The following is a 20779-nucleotide window of genomic DNA, read 5'->3' as shown; positions in this document are numbered from 1 at the left end:
GGCGCCAGCATAGCTTGCCCTGTCAATCCCTAGAATTGTGTCAAATTTTTGTTTTTTTAATGCCCTGGATGCCAGCCCTTTAAGCCAAATCTCATAGAAAAAGGGGCAAGCTATGATGGCGCCATCTCTGCAAACCTTTGACAGTTGCCAACCCCATTGAATGACAGCTGCAGACTTTTCTTGGTTTAACTCTACTTTCTTAGGTCAAAAAAAGTGTCGGTTTTTGGTTCTTGTCGGTCATTGGTGCCTCTATAGTGCGACATAAAATAGTAGAAATTAAATTAAATTGAACTAGAAAAATTCCATACTAAATTGTTGCCACGTTTAAGCGTTTTACGAAAAAAATGTGACAGTTACGTAGGAAGTGACGCCCTCAATAATGTTCTACAATTTCTTGTCGGACTATACGTTACCTTACCTATAGCATAAAATTAAGACGTCGGCAAACCTTGATAGTCATTAAATGTACCATACTCGTAACTACCATAAATAACCTTGATAGTCGTTAAATTAGTTATAAACTATACTATTATATTCAATATGGATTAATTAAGCCGGTAGCCACAGCGCACGATTTTCGTAAAAATACAGGTTCGAACGTGAGGTGCGCAGTGTGACCTTCACTAGTTAGTGATGCGCAGTGTGTGGCTATATGTAGTGAGACCAAGCTAAGTTGGCAGCGAATATGATAGCCCAGACTGTGCAAGTGTTATTTAAACGTCAAAAAGTTTGACGTTTAAAATAACACTTGCACAGTCTGGGCTATCAAAATCGCTGCCAACTTACTCTATGTCCCTATTAGGTACAAAACTACGCTGTAGCCACCGAACTGCCTGCGCTGAGCTGTCGGGAGCACCAGCACACAGCAGCTCGTTACCATGACTCTTCAAGCGTTTCTTCCTGGTTTAAAAGCACTGATTACATTCGCGCGTATTTATATAAATATAATGTTACGACACCTTAACTGTGGAGCGATTGTATCATAAAATCCATATCGGTTTGTAAGGTATACGTCGCACAAACCGGTATCCTTCGAGTTAAACCATCTTGGTAACACTGTCATAATTAGCTAATAGCACAGTTGCACAATTAGATATCTAGTCTCACTTGCTTGCTTTTGATCCAACTAATAGTTATTACAACGGGAATGAAATAAAAACACCATATAAGTTTGTTACGCGCGGTTGTTTTTAAAATGACCAGCTAATATGTTATCCAGCTCGTGAAAAATGGTTTTGTAAATAGGTATTTTAGAGCGTAGTCGTGAGAGAGTAACGTGTGGAATTTAATCGAAGTATGGTATCAATGCCTCAACGCAAGCCACCAGCGTTCGATAATTGTTAATATAGGAACTGTAAAATAGTTGACATTGCACCGGCGCGCGGCGGCCCGCAGCGCGGCGCAGGCGCAGATTGCGTGGCTCGGACGCACAAAAAGTTATTGGCTCATAACGAGGCGCATTCGCTGCGCTGTGGCATCAGCATCAGCACCTAGCTCTAATGATAATCGGTGCTGCGATTATCTATATTTTAGTAATAGGTACTTAGTTATAATTAGTTGCGTCTTTGTACTAGTGTCAATTATCTTGTAAATAAGTATAAAACGGTACAAAAGGAACCCTTATGGTGCTACACTGTCCGTCTGTCTGTCTGTCTGTCACATTGCTAAATATCTCGGGAACTACTGAAGGTATCGATTTCAAATTTGGAATAGTTATGTTATGAACAACGCTAACCCGAACACATTGGAAGTGTAATTTTTTTTTTATTTATTACGAAAAATCCCCAATATAAAGAGGGGGCAAAATGCCAAAGTCTAGTTACTAGGTCGAGTGGCATATCATTTGAAAGAGCTCGAATTGGACATAACAAAACATTTTTTTTATTTGTTTTTCATAGAAATAAAAAAAATACCAACGAAGAATTATATTTTTTAAAGTAATAATAACATTATCATAAATATTACAGATTTTTTTTCGTTTAACTCGCGCACCGAGGGTCCTTCCCGGGACTGAAACTATCTCTATGCCAAATTTTAACTAAACCGGTTCAGCGATTTAAGTGTGAAGAGGTAACAGACAAACGGACAGACACACTTTCGCATTTATAATATTAGTATGGATAGTATGGATAGGAACTGAGAGACCAACATCTGAGAATCTCGTGTTCGAATTTCTGACCTTCAAAGATATACCTTACTCGTAAGTATGTGATTTGATTCATGACATAATGTAAGTCACAATTTACGATTCGATGATATATCTTACAAATTTATGTAACTGTATACTTATCATTTAGTATTGTCTCTAGATGCAGCTTCAAAATAGCTAATCCTACCTATGAGCCGAATGTACATAGCAACCGATATAAGCACAGCCTGTGGGTTTCGGGGCCGAAAGTATCAGCACATCGTCAGAGGCTGATTAGATTAAACGTGGATTAAACTAAGTGTCCTAAATTTCAAAAGAGCGTACTAAGTGGCTATACTTTTTTATCAGGCACATGTACGCACGTCAACTTCCGTCGTATCTAGGCACCATCAGGCGTATTGTCGCCTAAATATCGGTTAGTTTTATTCTATAAATTTCATATTTAGACTATATATAAGGTATTTGCAATATGGGCCTTGTTGTACGAATTAAATTTGAATAAATAAATCAATCACACATGCGGTTTCCGTTCCAGTCGCAGCGCCACATTATGCGATAACCGCCTAATTGCGTCAAGCAATTTCACGTTAATTGTTGCAAGTGAACGTATTTTATGTGTTCAAATAGAGCTAAAATTGCTACTAAAAGTAATTTAACCCTTAAATGCATGATTTTTTGTATAACTTTTTAATAAATTGAAATAGATTTGTCATGCTGTATAAAAGTAATAAATGTGATTTTGGATAGCTGCATATTGAGCCACGGACCATCAAATATACGATGCATATATACATCATTATGCATTTAAGGGTTAAAAGGTTTTATTATGGAATTTAAGTTATGGACTTACATATGCTACAGGCACACATGCAACACTTGTCATTTTAGTTATTACATTAGGAAAAATGGGTGTTAATGGTGTTGTTGAAAATTAAGGTACATTTGTGGCCACTGCTAAAGCGGGGTTATTCTCCAAATCGCTAACATCCGTAACATCCATTAAACCAGACGTACTTCATACTTCGACAAAACTTACGTTACTGCAACGCTTACCCAGGCATCTTGCTTACTATTGCTACAATAGAAAGTGTTTTAGTTAAGTAGATATTGTAAATTTTCAAATTATCCCGCATTCGAAGTTACCCAATTGCACCTTACATATTTCCTGCTACATGCATTCTCTACCACCCTCTATGTACCTACTCTCGCAAAGTAATAAAGGTTACATTAACAAAACATACAACATCTGGCGCCCGCTTCATGAAACTTTCAGGTATTTATAAATACATGCGGAAGTTTTCTTAGTTCCTTTTATCAAAAGCTCCGCTTGAATTACAAGCTTTAATGAACGGGGCTCTTACCAATATAGGTATTGAAATGGAAACATTAAATTCTGATATACGTTAAAACTAAGAAATAACTAAAATTGAAAATAGTAGTGACTGGTGCACCCGATAATCGATAATATCTATAGTACCTTCATCAAAGCTGCAAACATGTAGCCAGAGCGATCATTGTTAAAGGCTCTACTAGGAAAGTTATACGCTGCCGCAAGACAACAAGTATACTTTACATTATATAAACAATCCACCTGGCGCAGCCCTTCATTGGAAAATTATAATGATGAGCACAAAATATTAGTTCTATCTATCTGGTAATAACTACCGTAAACCGTAAAAAGTTTGATTTTCGGGTCGACTTTGATAACAACTTCCATCCGCTACTTGTTTGAAGGAGTTGAAAAACACTAGCAATTGTTTTTTTCTTTATTGGAAACACTGATAGCTGCTTCACCGCATAGTGACCAAAGGCGCGTGTAATACTGTTATTTCGTCTAGAAAAAAAAAATGGTGAGTACGCTTTACTTCCCAGTTTTATTGGTTAAAAACTTTGTACTTGTGTCAATAATTAATTCATGTAATTTTATGGTGTCTTAGGTTAGTCAGTGATCATTCGTGAGTTAAAAAAAAACTGAATAGGTTGTCGACAACCTATACATGCGCACGTAGCCGGGGAATCCATGGGTCGGGGTGTCTTTGATCTGTTGTACGTGGTGAAACTGATCAAAAGGTCAAAGTAACATCATAAATTATTTTTGGCATCTTCCGATGTTTTCATATATTTTTATTAGTTATATAATAAATAGGTATCTTTTGTGAGTCAGTAGAAGAGGTAGAGGTTGTAAAATTTTAAGTTCGTATGTAGGAGTTGATCTCCGGAACTGTTCATCTGATTTAAAACATTCTTTTACCCTTTTCTATTCTATGGAATAAACTTTCTGAGTGGAAATTGGCTATTTTATCCTGCGGCATTGCCTTAGTTTTTTTTAATTATATTACGTGCGTTAGGCCACCAGGGTATTAATTCTATATACTTAATAAATTTCAAACATCTAAAATAAAACCCAAAAATTGGGTTCAAACCCCGGCTTGTACCAATGAGTTTTTCGAAACATGTACGAAATATCATTTGATAAGTATTAACCAGTATTGATAGTAAGTAAAAGCTTAGATACTAAAATGTGATGTTTGAAGGTCGGGAGTTTTGAAATAAATCTCCTTGAGATTTATCACGCCTGTCTGTCATCGTGTAAGTCGAAGTGCTCTCTCTGGGGCCTAGTTATACTTAATTGTAAGAGTACCTATCTGTTCACCAAATTGCTCATTTTTATTACACATTTTAATAGGTATGCCGTGATATTTTATTAAGAATCATTAGCAATATCGATTGTTGTTACCGGACCTAATCGGGACGCGCGGTCGGCGGGCAATGCGCCTATAAGCAAGACAAATAAATAAATAGGTCCATGTGCAACTCCAATCATGCCGTCCTTAAATTCACATAACAAATATATTTTTCAAGCAGTATATGTATGATATTTTTTATTATTGTTTTTTTATTTATACGACACTTACTTGAAATTTTAGTGCCACCCCACTACCGCACTAGCGTCTCCCGAGCGTCGGCGTCGGCGTCTAGTCAACTCAACTCTATGGCTGTTGCTCGACGCAGCGTTGACGCAACTGCGCAGTGACGTCAATTTCCATAGCGCCAACTAGATGCCGACGCTCGTAAGTAGACGACGCTAGAGTGGGGTGGCCCTCAGAAGTATTCCTCATAACTCTATGGCTGTTGCTCGACGCAGCGTTAATGCAACTGCGCAGTGACGTCAATTTCCATAGCGCCAACTAGACGCCGACGCTCGTAAGTAGACGACGCTAGAGTGGGGTGGTCCTCAGAAGTATTCCTCATAACTCTATGGCTGTTGCTCGACGCAGCGTTGACGCAACTGCGCAGTGACGTCAATTTCCATAGCGCCAACTAGACGCCGACGCTCGTAAGTAGACGACGCTAGAGTGGGGTGGTCCTCAGAAGTATTCCTCACAACTCTATGGCTGTTGCTCGACGCAGCGTTGACGCAACTGCGCAGTGACGTCAATTTCCATAGCGCCAACTAGACGCAGACGCTCGTAAGTAGACGACGCTAGAGTGGGGTGGTCCTCAGAAGTATTCCTCACAACTCTATGGCTGTTGCTCGATGCAGCGTTGACGCAACTGCGCAGTGACGTTAATTTCCATAGCGCCAAATAGACGCCGACGCTCGTAAGTAGACGACGCTAGAGTGGGGTGGTCCTCAGAAGTATTCCTCATAACTCTATGGCTGTTGCTCGACGCAGCGTTGACGCAACTGCGCAGTGACGTCAATTTCCATAGCGCCAACTAGACGCCGACGCTCGTAAGTAGACGACGCTAGAGTGGGGTGGTCCTCAGAAGTATTCCTCACAACTCTATGGCTGTTGCTCGACGCAGCGTTGACGCAACTGCGCAGTGACGTCAATTTCCATAGCGCCAACCAGACGCAGACGCTCGTAAGTAGACGACGCTAGAGTGGGGTGGTCCTCAGAAGTATTCCTCACAACTCTATGGCTGTTGCTCGACGCAGCGTTGACGCAACTGCGCAGTGACGTTAATTTCCATAGCGCCAAATAGACGCCGACGCTCGTAAGTAGACGACGCTAGAGTGGGGTGGTCCTCAGAAGTATTCCTCACAACTCTATGGCTGTTGCTCAACGCAGCGTTGACGCAACGGCGCAGTGACGTTAATTTCCATAGCGCCAAATAGACGCCGACGCTCGTAAGTAGACGGCGCTAGAGTGGGGTGGTCTTCAGAAGTATTCCTCATAACTCAGAAGAGATGCGAAAAGCCTTGTAATATGTGGATGCAAAATTAATTTTTATCGGAAAAACACGAATCCCTCGAAAACTATATTTCTTTAATACAATGTTCAATCCGGAAATATTGTTATTCCTTGACATTGACTTGTGTTCAAACCCGGCTCCGTTAATTTAGTGTGATTTAATGGCGCCTAACTTGCGTATTTATTTACGTAAGAAAACTGCACACCAGGAGTTTTTGGCCAGGATTTTCTGAGCCTATTAGTATCTTGATTTATACAAAATATATAATATATGTATACAGAAGCAATTTCTGTTCAGAGCATGTATGCGTCAGGGCTAATATCTACATATAAATAAGAACCTGGTCTCAAGCGTCCCTCCCTATTCGGTTTGGAGGTTTAGGAATTCGCAAAATTTCCAGTGTGGCTTCCCCAGCCTTTTTGGCGTCCACTCATAGCACGTCTGGTCTCATAGGAAATATTTTAAGGGCTTTGCCCACAAACTGTGAGATTGCGGGCTTTGAGGACGCCAAAAATGCTTTTAAAATTGCTTGCCCGGGAAAACAATTTCCAGACAACCCAAATTCACAAAGGAGTTGGGATAATGTTTACTGTGATTTAACTTACAATATTCTCCTAAACAACTGTACAGGTCCAGACCGCGCGAGGCTTTTGGCGGTCGGAGCCCGGGAAGCGGGTTACTGGCTACATGCCCATCCTTCGCCTAATACTGGTACTTTCTTGGATCCGGCCTCCCTTAGACTGGCGACTGGTTTGCGACTCGGGGTTTCGGTGTGTACGCCACACATATGCTCTTGTGGCACGGACGTGGACCGACTGGGACACCATGGATTATCTTGTCAAAAAAGTGACGGTCGTTTTTCAAGACATGCGTCGCTTAATGACATAATCCGTCGGTCTCTTGCCACCATCAATGTACCCGCTCTTCTAGAGCCGACTGGCATTATCAGAGATGATGGACAATGGGATGTCCTTGGTTCCTTGGAGCTTGGGACGGATGTTGGTGTGGGATGCTACCTGCGTAGACACGCTGGCACCGTCCCACCCCCAACGGACTAATGTAAAAGCGGGCGGAGCGGCGGAGCGCCGAAACTTTAAAACGTAATAAATATAAGAGCCTCGGTAGAGAGTATCATTTCGTTCCATTTGGAGTTGAAACTCTAGGTCCATGGGGTCCCAGCGCGCATAAGTTGTTTGCAGAAATCGCGAAGCGTCTGGTTGACGTAACTGGTGACCGAAGAGCTGGCGGCTTTCTCGCACAACGTATCAGCATTGCGATACAGCGGGGAAATGCCGCCAGCATCCTTGGTACAATGCCTCAAGGGCCTATTTTAGATTTAAGCTAGTTATTAATTTCATTTACGTAGTACCACTGTATATATCATGTAAATAAGAACAAAATCGATTGGTAAAATAAAATATTTGCAATAATGGACTAATTTAGAGAAACGCAAAAAAAAGTTTAATTACTAATTTTGAAATTACTTTAGGTGCTGTAATCCAGTAATTAAACATTTTTTCTGCGTTCCTCTCAATATGTCCATGAGTATAGTTTAATATCCTATTATTGTAACTGACAGGTACGCTAGACTTATTTCAATAATTGCAACGTTAAGTTATAGTTAATAGTTAATGAATTAATGAATGGTCTTTTACGAGTATTTTTCGCTACTTCATCTTGACTGACATGTTGGCCGGCATAAGAAAACACAACACACTTTCATAACTTAGGCCCTTGGCCTTATTCCACATCGTTAATTAGTATACGCATACTAGAAATCATATTCAAAATGAGACGTGTATAGTGTGTTCTGCGACGTAGAGTAATTTTTACATCGAGATTTGACATAAGATAAAATCTATAGGAACGGATGTTGAATTGTTGATATTTACCCTGCCCTGGTGACTACTTATAATAACTAGTCAGATTGAGAAATTACGAGATTAGTAGGTACGTATGATCGAAAGCAACGATAGTGTTTCCACTGTTAACGTCTATAAAATAAATAAGTTTATTAAATATGATAAGAGCGGCCGATACATCATGTGATCTTGCTAAATTTAATCTTATGTGTAAAGAGCTAAATCGTAATAGTATCGTTTAAAGCTACCTTTATTTAAAACTACATCACAGGGTTGGGCAGATTGAGTGTCCTAGTTTAAAATAGCCATAAAATTATAGCAAAACTCAAATTTCAATATTAAACTTGTTTTTATTTTAAGCATACTCTATATTTACAAAATTTATTCATTAGCTCAAATCGCTCTCCTTTAACCTGTATAACTTTACGCATTCTACCATAGAATGAGTTGCACGCGGCACGCACTACCTCATCTGTTATATCATCCCATATCTTGACCAACCGATGCTTGAATGAATTTAAATTCATTCCCTGTGTGCTCCCAATCCTGCTGAGCATGTATCCCCATATAGAAAAGTCCAACGGATTCAAGTCTGATGAAGATGTAGGCCATTCTTGCCACGGTATAAAATATGTCAAATTTGTTCGACACTAGCATAGAGATAGAGTAACTTATACTAGAGCGGTACTCTCATAGTAAATTTTGTAACCACAGTAAATTCACTGCCATCTGTCGACACACTTTTAAACTAAAAATGAAGATTTATAAAAATACGATAAAATGTATTTAAATATGGATAAATGTTTTTTTTTTATTTGCATTAATTATTTGTATGATTTTGACCCATGTTCTTTCACTGATATGCGTTAAAACTGTTAAATAACAAACGAAACCGTCAACGCCATCTATACGACAGTAGGCCAAAGCTAGTAGCGCCCTCTGATCGGGAATCAAATTTTCTTGATTTTCGTGTCACGTTTTTTCCTTAGACTGTATCCATCTATTACGGAGTTATATCTATCTTTGACACTAGTCTTGTGTACGCTTAGCTTTGTGAGACGGGGCTCTGTCTTGTTGAAAGCAATAATAGTCATCCCCATAAACCTTTCGGGTATTTTCTAGCAGTGGTAGTTTGCCCCTAGGTGATATGGCACCCCACACCATGACGGCCGACGCACTTTGAAACTGTCTTGAATTTGTCTACTGGAATATCCCCCAATGAAGCACCCTATTTAGCATTGTATACATTTACATCGAGTTCAAAACAATATAAAAACCGGTTTAACTCGCGCACCGAGGGTTCCGTACAAACTTTCAATTTTCTCCTGTAAATAGAATCACAAAAGACTTGACCAGAAGTATACTAAGCGTAATTGTGTACAGCGCCATCGATCGGCAAATTGGCTAACTAATTTGCCCGATATGTTCGTTTTATAAGGATACTGGGACGAATATTTATTTATAACATAATTAAGGATACTTAATTCTTTATCTTCTGAACCGACTTCAACAATTTCTGTTTTATTTGAAAGAAGGTATTTTTAGTTTAATCTCAAGTATAACAAACACCCGCAAATGGACTTAAATTGCAAATTAAATTAGAAAATGTTTTTTAATAATTTAAAAAAAAGTTTTTAAGATAGTGTGATTATATTTTTCCTGTAATATTTATGATAATGTTATTATTATGTAAAAAATTCAAAAAAATTCGTTGGTAAACTTCGGCGATAAGGAGGGGGGGTATTTTTTTTCACATTTTCCTTCATAAGTCAATTTTCATTCACTATGAAAAACAAATAAAAAATTGTTCTGTAATGTTAAATTCGAGCTCTTTCAAATGATATCCCACTCGACCTAGACGTTTTGCCCCCTCTTTATATTGGGCATTTTTATACTTAATAAAAATAAAATTAAAAAATTACACCTCCAATGTGTTAAGGTTAGCGCTGTTCATAGATGTTCCAAATGTCAAATCGATAGCTTCAGTAGTTCTCGAGGTATTTAGCAATATGACAGACAGTCAGACAGACAGACAGGCAGAGACAGACAGACAGAGACAGACGGACAGAGTCGCACCATAAGGGTTCCTTTTGTACCTTTTTGGTACGGAACCCTAAAAACAATATACCTATATAAAGCTCACGTCTAAAAATCATAGAGACGCATGCATGCATATAAAAAGTTCCGCTTTATTTAAGAGGCCGGTATCGATTTTAGTCGCAAAAACGTAAAATTGATAGATTTAGTCTGTGAAATTGTACACATTTTTTTACCTAATTGAAATAACAAGTAAAGGTTTCTTTTAGCACGTCTTCTTATCTTGCCTTTTATCAGATTTTTTTTTTGAAAACAGACTCAGTAAATTAGTAATGATTTTTTTCTGATGTACGTTTAGGTAAACGCGCGTAAAGCACTGATTTTGTCGCTCTTATTTGTAAATTTCGTAAAGTTTGGACTGCTAAAAATGGTAAATTTGTATTACACATATTCTGTACTTGAACATTTTCGTTATATGACTTAGAGTTCGAGGAAATGAAAGTTAAACGAATTCAATTTTCTTCAGAAATTACTCCAAAACAAGTGACACTTTCTTTACAAATCGACTTAATTTCAACGTAATTTTGATACTTAAATAATCTACAACACTTGCTGAAACTATTCTTATACATCAATTTGTATAATTTACCACCATAATTTTTTGATGATTTTTTTAAAACTGCCCCTTCTCTTCATATATTACCGGTGACGCACGCTCTCGACCTCATTATTAAAAGGCAAGATGAGAAGACGTGCTAATACTTGTTATTGAGATATTACGTAACAAAACGTGTATAATTTCAACGACTAAATCTATCAATTTTAAATTTTTGCTCAAAAATCGACACCGGCCTCTTAAGTAAAATAGCATTACAAAACTAGAACACTTTATCTGCCCAACCCTGAAGTTTAGGTAGTAGAACGTTTTAATAACTGATATAATAATTAACAATAATTATGAAGGTATGTTACTAGTAGTCGGTAGGTGTTAATGCTATTGTTAAAGTGTGAACGTTTAAATGCAGTGACTGCAGTGAGAGTACTGAGCGGAAAAGAATTCGCTGCGAAAGTCAAGAGATGCACGTAACCAAACGCAACTCAATTCATACGAGACCAAACAAAAATATTTCTTTTATAATATTTAACAAAAAAAACCGACTTCACCAAACAAATTAAACTATAGTTGATAGAAATATATATATATAGAAATTTAAATATAATAATTAGTATTTAATTTGTAAATAGTAGGTGGTGAAATCGTTTAATTATTTTCAAATACAGTACAAAGCCTGCACCAACAAACGTCTCTTTTTGGCCCAGTGGTTGACTGGTAGAGAATGCCTTAAGGCATTAAGTCCACCATTTGTACTTATTTTATGTGCAATAAAGTATAAATAAAAATATAGTTCTATGGTTTTCGTCGATTACTTCACCAAAACTATAATATTTGAAAAGTTCTCTCGATTTCTTCAACATCCTAACATCACATCCTGAGTTTCAAATAAAATAATAATATTAAATTAGCCCATCCGCTTTCGAGAAATCAGGTAACAAACATATATTATAATTAATATGATAAGGCTCACAATTGTAAAATGATGTAATCTATCTCATGTAATTAAAATAATGTAATATATCTCCTTATTATTTACAACGACGGGACTTAATCGCGTAAAATTGTTTTAAATTTAGCTCCGACGTTTCGAGGACGGCGTTGTCCCCGTGGTCTCGGAGAAGACTGGCTAAAGTTGACATCAACATCTTCTAGGCGCGCGAGTTTTTCGAACTACCCGCACTTGGTCTTGTTTATTAACTTGAACGTTTTGCGCACTAGGGATGCTACCGGGTCGACACACAACACTCACAATATTCGATTTTTCAACTTTCGATATTTGGTTTCGCTTACACTTACTAATGACTGGGTTCCATGTGGATGAGATCTTAAAACCTTCGTCTCGATTGAAATTTCTATGTTTCTTGATTTCAATGGCTTCACGGATTTTTCTACTATAAAACCCACGATCTGTAGAAAGTATTCCCGTCGTAGTAGTCCCGTCGTTGTAAATAATAATGAGTAAAAATCGTGAAAGTTTAAATCAGTGTTTTAATATATCTCATGTAATTAAATGTAATTAAATTAATTTTTTGACGTGTAATATGTAACAATATTATTAATAAATGAGTATGAGTATGAGTATGAGTATCGACATGAAACAAAGATTCTTAGACGCTTAGTTACGTATTAAAAACCTCTTATTTCGAAATTTTGAAGTCGGTTATAAATAGCGAGAAATGAATACTACTTTTTAACTGACTTCCAAAAAGGAGGAGGTCATCAATTCGTTTTTTTTTTTTTGTATGTATGTTACCTCATAACTCCGTCATTGGTGAACCGATTTGGAAAATTGTTTTTTTGTTTGAATGTGTATATGTTACCTTAATTACAATATGTAGATTAGAATTAATAGAATAGAAAAACTGTACTATTGTGTGCCCTTACAGGGTGTCATGAACTGGCTATATAAAATGTAACACCTTATTATGCACATGACAATGCAATATTGAATAAATGACTAAATGACTAGTCCCAAGTTGGTCCCGTTTTTGTCAAAACCCAGTTCTGATGATGGGATCCACGAGGAATCCAGGGAACTCTTAGAATCTTATAGGCATACATATATTGATTTTTGTATTTTCATTAATAAATCTAGTATTTACGTTCAGGAAAAGTGACATTTAATGAAGTGGATGGAACTGCTGATGATGATCAAAACGAAACTCTTTAACGATGCATAGTTCACATTGACGATTTGTCCTCTTCGTTATGTTTACTAAGCCAGTAAGATTTATAAAGAACATTTTTATCAAGGTTTAGTCTGATGATGGATTCCATTGGGGATTGAGGGAACTCCTCAAATATTATAAGCATACATACAGCGATTTTTTGTATTTTCATCAACAAACTAAGCATTAACAATTAAAAAGTGACATTTGATAAAGTGGAACTGCTGATGAAGACCACAACGGAACTCTTTAACGATGCATAGTTCGCTTTAGCGATTTGTCCCCTTCGTTAAGTTTACTAAGCCAGTAAGATTTGTAAAGAACATTTTTATTAAGGTTTAGTCTGATGATGGATTCCATGAGGGATTGAGGGAACTCCTGAAATATTATATTATAAGCCATTAAATAGTGCCATTTGACAAAGTGGACATGAAAAAATTTAAACCAAAAAGTAGATAATAAAAACTTAAAAAAAAAGAAAAGAAAAACCGACTTCAAAAAGGGTAAAATAAAATAATATTATTCCTTTTCTATGCGCTAGCAACTGATACGTTTGAAGTCGGTGCCAAGCCAATAAGTGATATGTATATGTATGCCTAATATTTGAGGAGTTTCAATTCAATACTCATTATAGTCATTATATGGTTCTGGTTCTTTCTTTCTTATCAAACTACACCAGGGTTGGCATTCGATTTGACGGTGTTGATGCTTTAAAAATTTGGCTTGGCACCGATTTCAATCGTATCAGTTGCTAGCGCAAAGAAAAGGAATAATATTATTATATTTTATCCTTTTTGAAGTCGGTTTTTCTTTTTTTTAAATTTTTTTTGGACCTGACTTGAGCTCTATACCTCTATGGGCACTGGGCAGCACCCTTCCGTTTTGCTACGCTGGAGTTTGCGTTCCAGCGAGACCAGTTGAGCGGTCCCAACCTGATTTGGGTGTGTTGAGGGTTGAGGGGATCGAACTAGTGGAAATTTTGACGCTGGTTCGCGACACCTAGCCCACATACCACTAATCCTAGATAGGCCCGACTGGCGACGACAGTCGGAGTCACTCTATCCGGGACGCGGCGGTACCGGGTCACAGAATGCTACTAGCTACTATTAGTAGAGTCGATGTCAAAGATGTTATGTTTACACTTTTGTTATTTGATAGTTAGTAGGCATTGAGAATTGAGACTGATGATCTTAGAACCGGTTGGTGAACCAAAAACTACAAGTAAATAAGCTCGCAATTTAACAATCAACTAAGTATTATTTACGTAAATAGTAGAGTACTTACCTCTAAGTAAGTAGATACTTTCATGAAATTTATAATAACATGACTTTTACTCGAAGTTTGTCGTAGTAGAGGCTTAATAGTGTATTTAAACAGTGGTCTTTTACATCACAAACCCACTGGTCTATTCTGTACAATCGCAAACTGGGAGAAATACCTACCATGTAGGCCTACCTACCACTATATGTTTTAAAGACTACTTATTCTTATATTTTATTTAAATAAGGTAAAATTATTACTCACCTAAATAAGAAAACACTTAAATTTAACTGGTGACACATCTATTATGACCGAAGCGTTAGCTAAGGTCTCCGTTTTGACTTAAGCAAAATGCTCTCGTATGTCCGGATGTTCTCCTCTACAGGTCGCAATTCTGAGACGATTCTCGTGAAATTTTGTGAGCAGGTTCGGTAGCTAGACAGAATTTGTGAGCAGGTTTGGTAGCTAGACAGATTTTGTGAGCAGGTTCGGTAGCTAATAGATTTTGTGAGCAGGTTCGGTAGCTAGACAGAAAGGTACAAGCTAAAGACGTTGGCGAGCAGACGCCACGCCCAAGATGCCACCTTCTTATATAAAATATGTACCAGTCAGTATAACTGCCCGGAGCTCCTGGAGGCTATCAGTTTCCGAGCTCCCGCCTACAGGACGAGGACACGAACACCGTCCCTATTCGCGGTCCCGACGCCCGCCACTAATGCTGGGGCACGAGCCCCGCTGCGTAGAATTTGTAATAATTACAATAAACGCCTAGTCTCGGTTGACATATTTAATAATACGCGATCTAACTTCAAGCGCAAAGTCAGCTTGCTCCTATAATTTTTATTACCCATATTGTAGCTTCATTTCTTGTGTACTATTTATTTACTGTAATTTGTGTAATAATTATTTTTGTGTTTATATAAGTTTAGCTGCTTAAGTTATGTTACGAGTAATTATCGTTATTGTTTAGTTTTAGTTGTGTAGTTTTAGTTTTAGTAGGGATATCTGTTTAAGTTCCGATTACAACGCTGTCTTAAAATTAATGCCTGAACTCCTCGTGGGAATTGTGTTAGGATGCATGCTAAACCTATCATTTTATAATCTTATCTGTGTATTGTCACTGGCCTGTATCTGTTTTTTTCCCCAATAAAGAAAATAAAAAATAAATAGACAGATTTTGTGAGCAGGTTCGGTAGCTAGACAGATTTTGTGAGCAGGTTCGGTAGGTAGACAGATTTTGTTCGAAAAAGGTCAAAGTGGCGGAATTGGCATAAAGGGTTCAGGCGCCAGTAGAGTACATGGCATGGCACTTAAGACCATTGTAAGTTCGCTTCGATAATGACTCCACAAAGTATTAAAAAAAACTAAGCTTATCGCGAGGTCTACAGCTTACAGAGCCACCAGTTTTATAGAGTTAATGTTTAGGTAATATTTTTAACATTTTTAGGTGAGAACCTGTTATTTTGTAAACTAACACAATTTATTGATGATTGATATTATTTGCCAGAGACATTTACATTTTTTTAAGTAACCGTTTTGAAATTAATTGGTGATACGATTTTAGTGATAGATCTATTATTTTAGTAACCAATCCTATTAATTACTTCATAGAAAGTACATTTGTTTGGCGATCGATTAAGTCATACCCTATTGTAAATCGGCTCGTATGGAATCTTTCACTGTTTGGGAATATGACATTCTATGGCTCATATTGGGCGCATTTGTGGAGAGAGAGTGATTTCTCCATACTTATAGGTAAACATCATTGGGCAGAGAAAATTTGAAATAAGATCAACTGTCCGTATTAAGTAACATTTGATAGCGAAGAAAGTATCAGTCGTGCCGCTATTACCATAAGTAGGCTTCCGCCCTACAATCGGACAAGCTTATGTAAAGCTCTTTGTAGCACATGAGCGACATTCAGATTTTAAAAATCAATTGATATGATATTACTCGATGCATAGATGCAATGCGAGTAAGCTGAGCAGCTCACGCCTATTTATTGGTACGAGTGCGATGCATTAAGAGAGTAATGTTACATTAATATTAAAGCAAGGACAAATTTTAATATCTGAATTCCGCTCTAGTACTGTTACTATGTCCATAAATTAGATGCCTAACCCTAACACTGACTATGAATTGGATACCTAAAGGGGCCCACTGACTATCGATATCGGCCTGTCTGTGGTTCGGAACTGTCAAATTTTTGTTCTACAGGCGGATATCGTCCGGCGGACTGATAGTCAGCGGGCCCTTAAACACGCCTAGCAGCTTTATTATCCTGTATATCTACAGGGCCGACATAATTATGATATAACGAAAAAAACCAAAACACCAGGCCATTAAGTCAGTGTAGTGTATGCGATTATGCGAGTGGCTTAAATAGCATACATACGCCGTCTCGTGTGTCCTTGTGTTGGCGGCAAAGCCGTAAAGAAGTAAGTGTCACTGTCTATGGTACGATGGCTATGGGATTACTGTTGTGGAAGTGAACTTAATGTGTATGCGAGGGCATTGTCGAGCCGGTGTTTACAATATGTGTTGTATAATTAGCAATTTAACAAACACTATAGTCAGTATCTTAATTTTGGGATTCTGAGAAAACTAAATTAAGGAACTCTTACATGTAGTATAGGCAAGTAGTGATGTCTTTTTAGGGTTCCGTACCTCAAAAGGAAAAAAACGGAACCCTTATAGGATCACTCGTGGTCTGTCTGTCTGTCCGTCGGTCACAGCCTATTTTCTCCGAATCTACTGGACCAAGTGAGGTGAAATTTGGAACACATATGTAAGTTTGTGACCGAAAGACAGCCATGTAACGTAAACAAATGAATTTTAAACATAGGGGCCACTTTTGGGGGGTAAATGAGATAATTAATAAAGAATGTTTTTTTAACTATATTGTGTTACATATCAAACGAAAGAGCATCATTGTAAGAATCTCAAATATATTTTTTAATAATTTTAGGATAAACAGTTTAAAAGCTATTCAAGAAAATAGGCAAAAAATTACCATTCCCCCCTTTATTTCCGAAACTAATGGGTCAAAAAATTTAAAAAAATACACAAAATAGGTCTTTACCTGTAGATGCCAGGAAAACCTATTGGAAATGTGCAGTCAAGCGTGAGTCGGACTTAATTACCTAGTTTTTGATTCAACCCCTACAGGGCATTAGACATTTCACTCACGTTTCACATAAAAAAATACATTGTAAAAAATTGTGTAATGTACGGAACCCTTGGAACGCGAGTCCGACTCGCACTTGGCCGGTTTTTTTAATAAATATTTGCTTGGAAGACGTGGATGTTTAACAGTAGGTATTTTGTAATGATTTAAACACTATCCTGGCTGTTTTGGGCTTATTGCAGTTGTTTGGGAGGCACTGTGGCAGTGGTAAATGACTTAGATGCCATTTAAAATTGTTTTGTACATTTTTTTTGTCATTTGCATTTGAAATTATTTCATATTACTGATAAATTTTATAAGTATAAAAGGGAGTCTTTGAAAATTTAAAGATTGTACTGATTGTGTAGTACCAATTAAAATGGGTTATCACCTCCCCAAAATAGTAATTTAGTTCGCGATCTTATTTCACGTATTATTCGTTACTTTGCTACTAGCAGTCCACGTCCAAAATGTCGTTAATGTACTACCAGGTACCAATTTAAATGTTTAACTACCACCCTAAATGGGTTATCAACCCCAGCAATGTAGTCATTTAGTTCGCGATGTTACTTCACGTATCGACCTGTAGGTACTCTGCGAAAAGCAGTTCACGTCGACGCCCAAGGCGGAAAGCGCAAGCAGACTAAGTGTTGTTACTCGTAAATCTTCCAGTAATTATTACCAGTTCAAGCGGCCTAGCCAAAGTGACGATCGCTTGCCATCGCTTCGCCATCGAATCGCTTTGTGTCTTTCTATAGTATCTATTACTCTTCCACGCCACGCAGCGTTAGCGACGACGGGGCCTGTTTTCATAAGTTGTAAGGACTTTTGACCGAATTAGGTTATAATTTTACTATATAGAGAGCATAACATCAAGTTACGAGAAACGGATATTAATTATCGCTTCTGCAACTTCCCTCTTACATGATGAAACTGTGCTGCTAACATAATGAGAATCATTTGAAATAAATAAATACAAACGTATGCCACAAGCTACTCGAGATTAAGTTTGCAATCCGGATCCAAATATGGAATTATATCTTGATCCGGGTCCGACGGATCTTTCGTACATTACAATTTGGATTTCAAACCTCAACTAGAGATTCGCTCTGCAATTTGACATACAGAACTGCCTATTAGAAATTTCTTCCTGTACTAACGAGGTACTAACATAAGTTGACATTGACATTTAGACAAAACTGCGCGCGTTGAAACAGCACACACAGGTCCGCCAACGATGCATGAATGAGATGCAACTATGCTTATTCGAGCCGAAAAGGCCGCCTGCACTGAAATCAGTCTTTTTATTTTTAATCAAACTTCAAAGTTCACGCGTGTGCCATAGATCCGTTCGCTTAGCGTCCTTGGTCGGCCGACTATCCCTTCCAAAGTGTTGGACGTCGGTTACTGAGTTAGCGAACGCATTTTTACCCGACTGACAAGTCAATGAGGGTAATTTTAATTCATTAACGGCAGGTTAAAACGTCTAATGATTTTCAAGCATGAGGTGTCGTTACTATCGTTCGATTCTCTACAATTTTGGGAGTCAGAATAGTCTCAAGGCTTTTGTGTAGGTATATAAACTAAGTAGCAAGTTATGTAATATCGCCTTAGGTTATCCTGCACTATTTTGGTCAGCAGTCTGCAATATATATTATGTGTAGAGAGAATAAGTATACAGCGCACTTCATGACTTGCTGCGGTAACCAACGATATTAGCAATCATAATTAGCACTAAGAGCAGTAACAATACCGGTGCCTAACCTTGATCTCATTTCTAGTTTCTGTCGTCCACCTGTCGGTAGCCGTTTAGAACACGAATACTCCGATAACGTAAGTACCTACTCCCAATGTATTCGGTCAAGGAACGAAATTATTCACCTTGTTTATACTTTTAAGCTCGAGCAAACTATAATTATCAATAGGTAATTATATCTTACTACATATATCTACAGGATAGTCAATTAATTCCAAGTTTTGGAAGCAATTAATGTCATTAGGTACATTAGCTAGTCAACGCGTGTTCGTTAGCTCGCGACGGTTTATACGCGTACAAAAAGCACATGTATAAAATTTTCAAGTATCCAATGTGTTATGTACATAATTTAATACAATAGGTACTTGTAATTAAAACTAAAAATCACCCGTCACCCGTTGTCCACGAACGCTGTAAAGAGTTCGAAACGTCGGGATGTATTATAAATTCAATATACGCGATATAATCCGTTTTCATAGTTTTATTTCATAAAACTAAAAAGTTAAAAACAAATGTAGTCTGGTTCAGATTCACCTCTTGCAGTCGAAGGCAAAATATCGATCCAGAAAAATAGCTCAAAAATATGTGAACTGTCTTATTGTCTGTGTTTTCCCTCTTCACGCTTAAACCGCTGAACCGATTTAGATGAAATTTGGCATAGAGATAGGTTTAGTCCCTCAGAAGTACATAGGATAGTTTTTATTCCGAAAATCATCCCTTAAGAAAGTAAAAAGCGGGGTGGAATTGAGATAATTAACGAAGTGCCTGCTAATTTGTGTGCATAATATGCTCAAATTTAGATTCCTATGAGAATTTTTCCAGGCGCTATTCTACTATAGCTGCGGTTACTAAGTCCACGCAGACGAAGTCGCGGGCAAAAGCTAGTAAATAAAGCAGCATGGACTCACCTATTCCGGACAGAGTTCCGGGAAGAGAGTGTAATGTTTCTGGAGGGCAACTTCGGCGCGGCCGAGGTGCCGGCGGGCGCGGCCGTCGAAGCGGGCAGCGAGGTGCGCGGCAGCCGCCCACCGGCTGCCGCCGCCCCCGCCGCCAGGAGCACCACCATCCACCACCTGGACATCACGACAACACGATTCACGGCACGAGACTCGCAACACACGCTCCACCTACTGTCACGATAGCGACTGATAGACACTTTGCGTCTACACCCGCGACGACGTTCACTTTTGTTGTGGCACTGGTGACGGCTAACGACCGCCCCACTCTCAATGAAAGTGGGGGCTTTCACTAGTACTAGTACTCGGCATACGCGGGCCATCCACCGGACCGGTCGAGCGCATTTTCAGTCAGAAATAATTGACTATGAAGGCAGTTATATGATCAGTGTAATCTTTATACGGATCTACACCTGCTACTTTTTACAATAGGCAGTGCTCTCGTAATGATCTCTCCTGCGATTCTAGATGACTATCTTGAAATTTTGACGCGAAAGTATTCAAGTATTCGCTTACATTCATTACGTAAGAAGTATTTGGAATGTTAGTACATAGGTATATTAAATATTATTAGTATGATTATGACGTAGGAAAGTGGTACAAGTACAA

The 20779-nt window shown here is 38.0% G+C and overlaps 1 protein-coding gene across 1 annotated transcript in view; it reads right to left on the bottom strand.

Annotated features, from left to right (window-relative positions):
* LOC134754229 (angiopoietin-related protein 2) overlaps positions 1-20387 on the bottom strand; it is a 170469-nt gene extending 150082 nt beyond the window's left edge. Inside the window, exon 1 of the mRNA XM_063690401.1 lies at positions 20123-20387. Coding sequence (XP_063546471.1) covers positions 20123-20295 — 173 coding nt within the window. The 5' untranslated portion in view covers positions 20296-20387. The remainder of the gene's footprint in view (positions 1-20122) is intronic.
* Positions 20388-20779: the final 392 nt, after the last annotated feature.

The sequence above is a fragment of the Cydia strobilella genome, chromosome Z (genome assembly GCF_947568885.1).
Source record: "Cydia strobilella chromosome Z, ilCydStro3.1, whole genome shotgun sequence".
In the NCBI taxonomy this organism is placed as follows: Eukaryota; Metazoa; Arthropoda; class Insecta; order Lepidoptera; family Tortricidae; genus Cydia; species Cydia strobilella.
The sequence above is the reverse complement of the archived record's forward strand: the minus strand, read 5'-3'. Positions and strand labels throughout refer to the sequence as shown.